General features: G+C 32.2%; 1 protein-coding gene across 1 annotated transcript; it reads left to right on the top strand.

Annotated features, from left to right (window-relative positions):
- Positions 1-3961: 3961 nt before the first annotated feature.
- LOC137987883 (uncharacterized) lies at positions 3962-5203 on the top strand. The gene has a single exon (XM_068833970.1). The coding sequence runs from the start codon at positions 3962-3964 to the stop codon at positions 5201-5203; it is 1242 nt and encodes a 413-aa protein (XP_068690071.1).
- Positions 5204-5768: the final 565 nt, after the last annotated feature.

Here is a 5768-nt window from a genome sequence, read left to right as displayed (position 1 = left end):
GTTTAATTAGTAGTCCCACATCTGGCTTGGCCAGAAGCGTTTTCATGACTCGTATCACAGTTATTTTATTTTCCCTGTATTTTGTTTACACGAAATCAATATTTCTCATTTATAAAACTTTTGCTTTCCCATAAAAATTATCTAGGCTAGGAAAAAACTGATATAGCAGTGATTTTTAAGTCAAAATTTTGTTTATACAAATGAGGTCATTTTGCACAAGTGTTGAGTAATAATGATGCCTGGAAAGCAGCAAAGCTTAAGGACCCAAATTTTTCAATCCTGTTTTGGATTATAGATGTCCTTAGGTAAGTCATGACGTGTGTCTTAATTCTTAATAGGATTACAGGTAACAATTATGGTTTCTTGAAGTTTGCCTATTTTTCGTATTTTCGGGGAGGTCGAAATTTGCATACATTTAGTGCCATGCCTATCTCTTCCCAATAATTATATCCCCCAAAGTCATCAACCGTATTAAAGTAGGTTCTTAGTAGAAACATCCCATACCATTATATATTCTGTGAGCTTTCTACATTTATTGTAATGGTACTCCAAAGTTAACCTTTATAAGGGTGTTATTTTTGTACTCTGAGACCCCAAAATGGGACCCCCCTGAAAAAACTGAAAGGAAGATAGAACGAAGAAAAATAAAACCGGATTTAATAATTACTCATCAAGGACAATGTCCTCACCAAGTTTCGTTGAATTTGGCCAACCCCCATTTCCAAGGTCTGACACGCTTTCTGAGTCAGGGCCTCTTAAAAAGTATGCTGAAGAGCACAATATGATATTGACCAGTATTAGGCAAAATCTGTTGACTTTGAAAAATGGAAATAGAAGAATAGAATATTATATCAATACAACAGTTGAAGAAGCTTTAAATAATAAAAGTATCAGAAGGAAAATAAACAAGGCTAAATGGGTACATGAAGAAGGTTCTTGGCCATATGCTAACGGCTTGAAGGTCGGTGATTTACCAAACCTATTAGAATATCGTGCCAAAATACATGATTTGAAATAAATTATTTTTTATGTACATTTATTACATATGGAAGTAATTAATCAATTAAAAAATCATCTAAAAAACTTCACTGTTAAGGAGTTAAAAAAAGAAGTCCTAAACATCAAAAAAGGGTTTCAAGTCTCCAAATTAAAGCGTGCTGAAGTAGAAAAAGTCATACTAAAAAATCATCAACATTTCATGCACTTATTGAAAACAAACGAGGTGAAGAAAACCAATCCATCCACGAAAAAAACTAAATCGATAAAGAAAAATACACTCAATAAACAACTCGAAATGTTATTAAATAACGAAATTAATGATGAACAAATAAAAAAGTACATAAACCAAATTTTAGACAAACTAGACGAAAAAGCAGTTGATACAAAACATCCTGAATTTATTCATGAACGAGAGAGTGGCGTCACAATTCAAAAAGTCCAATCACGCTATATCATACCAAATGATTCCGGAGATGTACTTTTAACTACAAAAGACCGCAAACAGGTGGAAAATATGCTATATTTCATGCTAAAATAAACAAACATATCAATATAGTTTAAAGGATTCATAACTGGATCATTTAAATCAATCATTTATCAAACGCACATCTATAGACACTTAAGAGAGAAAAATCTATAGTTATATATAAATGAATAATAATATCTCATATAATAATATGAACAAGAGCGATCTTAAAAAGCTCAGTAAATCTGAACTAATAAGATTGTTATTAAAGCAAGAGAAGAAATCAATTAGACCAATCCCAGCACCTCGTAAGAGTGTAAATCAAATTAGACCAATCCCAGCACTTCGTAAGAGTGTAAATCAAATTAGACCAATCCCAGCACCTCGTAAGAGTGTAAATCAAATGGTTCAAGATTATAAACACAAGGAAGGCTGTTGCTAACCATATTGAAAACATATTAATATCAATGAAAGGGCTTAAGTTTGTTGAAACACTGATAGTCACATTTGAAAAGAAAATAGGTCGTGAAGAACAATTGTTCAAAACAGCTTATTTCAACAGTTAACCCCAAACAATAACAAATGACGCACAAATCGAACTAGCTTTATCTTTATCAAAACAAGAAATCTTAAATATTATTGCTGTGTGGATTTCAGAGGGATCAGGTTGGACTATTGAATCAGTCGATAGTCATCATCTTAATATTTTTAAATATGAACCAAGGAAAGCTAATAGCTATATTAAACTACCTCAAGAACTTAGAAACAGTGCTAAAGGGTTGGTTAATTTGAAAAATAAAGACAATCAATGCTTCAGGTGGTGTCACATCAGACATTTGAATCCTCAAGACAAATACCCACACAGGATCAAAAAATCAGACAAACAATGTGTAGACAACTTAAATTATCAAGGCATTGAATTTCCAGTCACTACCAAACAGTACAACAAAATAGAAAAGCAGAATAAAATAAACATCAATGTTTTCGGTTATGAAGATAAACAACCATATCCAATTTATGTTACAAAAGAAAAGTATGAAGACCATATGAATTTATTATTAATCACAGAAAACAAAAACAATCACTATGTATTGATAAAAGATTTCAACAAGTTCATGTACAATCAAACGAAACACAAAGAGAGGAAACATTTCTGTATGCATTGTCTTCAATGCTTCAGCTCTCAAAGAGTATTAACTGATCATAAAGAAAACTGTATACAAGTGAATGGTATGCAAGCGATTAAAATGCCAACAAAAGACAACAGCATATTAAAATTCAATAATTTTAATAAACAGTTAGCTGTTCCATTTGTAATTTATGCAGACTTTGAAGCCATAACAGAAAAGATATCAGGTTGTCAACCTAATAATGATAAATCATACACAGAGGCTTATCAGAAGCATACAGACTGTAGTTATGGATACAAGGTTGTTTGTTGTTATGATGATAAATATAGCAGACCAGTACAAATTTACAGAGGTGAAAAAGCTGTTTACAAATTTATGGAAGCTTTGTTGGAGGAAGTTAAATATTGTAAGAAGGTTATGAAAAAGGAATTTAACAAACAATAAAAAATGACAAAAGATAATGAAGAAAAATTCCAAAAAGCTGATAAATGTCATATATGTGAGAAAGAATATACTGATAAGGACACTATAGAGGATCCGCTCATCAAGATTGTAATCTGAATTTCCAGTTGACTGATAAAATTCCAGTAATATTTCATAATCTCCGTGGGTATGACAGCCATTTTATAATGCAAGAAATTGGTGAAATAGTCAAGAAGCATACATACAAAAATAAGAAAGGTGAAAAGTGTCAAATGAACATAAATGCAATTCCTAATAACATGGAGAAATATATGGCTTTCATGCTTGGTAATCATCTAACGTTCATTGATAGTTTCCAATTTATGAGCTCAAGTCTTGATAAACTAGTGAGCAACCTACCAAAAGAAGCATTAAAATATATCTCTCAAATATTCAAAAACGAAAAGCTTGATTTAATGTCTCAAAAGGGAGTTTATCCATACGACTTCATGGACAGCTTTGATAAATTCAATGAAAAGCTGCCACCAAAAGAAGAATTTTACAGTATATTGAATGATGAAAATATATCAGACAAAGATTATAAACATGCTCAAAATGAGTGGAATACATTTTCTGTTAAAAATATGGGTGAGTACCATGACTTATATCTTGAATCCGACATCATTTTGCTAGCTGATGTATTCGAAAATTTCAGGAAAACATGTTTGCAGTATTACAAATTGGATCCTGCACATTATTTTACAAGCCCTGGTCTTAGTTGGGATGCTATGTTAAAGATGACTGACATTAAATTAGAACTTATGACTAATGTTGATATGTTTCAATTTACTACATTGCCAACCGGTATGGAAAAGCAAACAATAAATACATGAAAACATATGATGAGAAGGCGCCCTCAAAGTATATTATGTATTTAGACGCTAATAATCTGTATGGATGGGCAATGAGTCAATATTTACCAACCGGTAGTTTCAAATGGATGACAGAAAAACAGATAGACAATATAGAATTAGGCAAGTATAAAGAAGACAGCAAGAAAGGGTTAATACTAGAAGTAGACCTAGCATATCCAGAAGAACTACATGATTTGCATAATGACTATCCAATAGCACCAGAAAAGGTTAAAGTAGGTGGAAACATGATATCAGAATATTGCAAAAACATCGCGAAAAAATATAAAATATCAACTGGTTTAGTTCATAAATTAATACCAACATTAAGCAATAAAGAAAAATACGTGCTCCATTATAGGAACCTACAATTGTACACTGATCTTGGTTTGAAAATAACTAAAGTCCATCGAGTACTAGAGTTCAATCAGTCCGCATGGTTGAAGCAATATATTGACTTTAACACTGAGAAAAGAACTAATGCCAAAAACGCTTTTGAGAAAGATTTCTTCAAACTTATGAATAACGCTGTTTATGGTAAATGCTGTGAAAATCTACGTAAGCGTATTGATGTTAGACTCGTCACAGATGAAAAGAAACTATTAAAAATGGCTGCTAAACCAACTTATGTAAGCAGTAAGATATTCAATGAAAATCTAGTGGCAGTGCATAAGATTAAAGAAACACTAACCTTAAACAGGCCGGTATATGTGGGTATGTGTATCCTAGATCTTAGTAAGACACTAATGTATGATTTTCATTATAATTATATCAAACAAAAATACGACAGCAAAGCAAAATTATTATTCACAGACACAGACTCGCTGACTTATGAAATCGAAACTAAGGATGTGTATCAAGACTTTTGGGATGATAAAGATAGATTCGATAACAGTGATTATTCACAACATTCACAATATTTCGACAGGACTAATAAGAAAGTAATCGGTAAATTCAAAGATGAGGCGGCAGGCGTGCCAATAACTGAATTCGTTGGATTGAGATCCAAAATGTATTCATACATGAAAGACAATGACAAAGGCGGAAAAACTGCAAAGGGAATCAACAAAAATGTAATCAAAAAGAACATCACTCATGAAAATTATAAAAATGTACTATTCAATAACGAACAAATGTATCATACAATGAAAACAATCCGAAGCAATAAACATCAACTTGGAAGCTATGAACTCAACAAAGTGTCATTATCTTGCTTCGATGACAAGAGGTACATTCATAACAATGGCGTCACCAGTTTCGCTTATGGTCACTACAAAATCAACACACTAAAATAACATTTCTTTTAAAGGATTGAACTCAAAATGCCACAAGTAAATACAATCTTAAGATCTCTTCTTGAAGGGATCACTTGCCAATTTCCTCTCTTGACGATTTTTCTGTAAAGCCTCCTTCATTGTCTTAACATCAGTGATTTTCTTTATCCTGTCTTCTAATCGCCTCCGTGATTTCTCATAGTTCAAGACCCTCTTGTACTCCTCCAAGACTTTGATATAACGATCGACAGCATTATCCAAGACACTAACATCAGTGGATGCTAAATTATAAAAATCCCTTGTCATATTAAAACTAAATTCTTGATCGGTACCCATATTTGCTTTAATAATCAGTATAGAATCTTGAATCTTGTTACATGTAGACTCAAAACGAGTAGTAAGTTCTTGAAGGCATCCTTTGTCTGCAGCAAAATGTCCAACCAAAATAAACCAGATTTTGAACCATTTGGTTGTATTTTCAGTTTTGGTTAATCTATGGGTTAACTTTTAATTGGTTAAAAACCTCACATGACTATCAATGATGACTCATTTTCCTGGGGGAACCCCCTATTATATAACATCATCG

Source organism: Montipora foliosa, unplaced genomic scaffold (genome assembly GCF_036669935.1).
Source record: "Montipora foliosa isolate CH-2021 unplaced genomic scaffold, ASM3666993v2 scaffold_394, whole genome shotgun sequence".
Classification (NCBI taxonomy): Eukaryota; Metazoa; Cnidaria; class Anthozoa; order Scleractinia; family Acroporidae; genus Montipora; species Montipora foliosa.
Note: the sequence above shows the minus strand (reverse complement) of the source record. Positions and strands in the feature narration are given on the sequence as shown.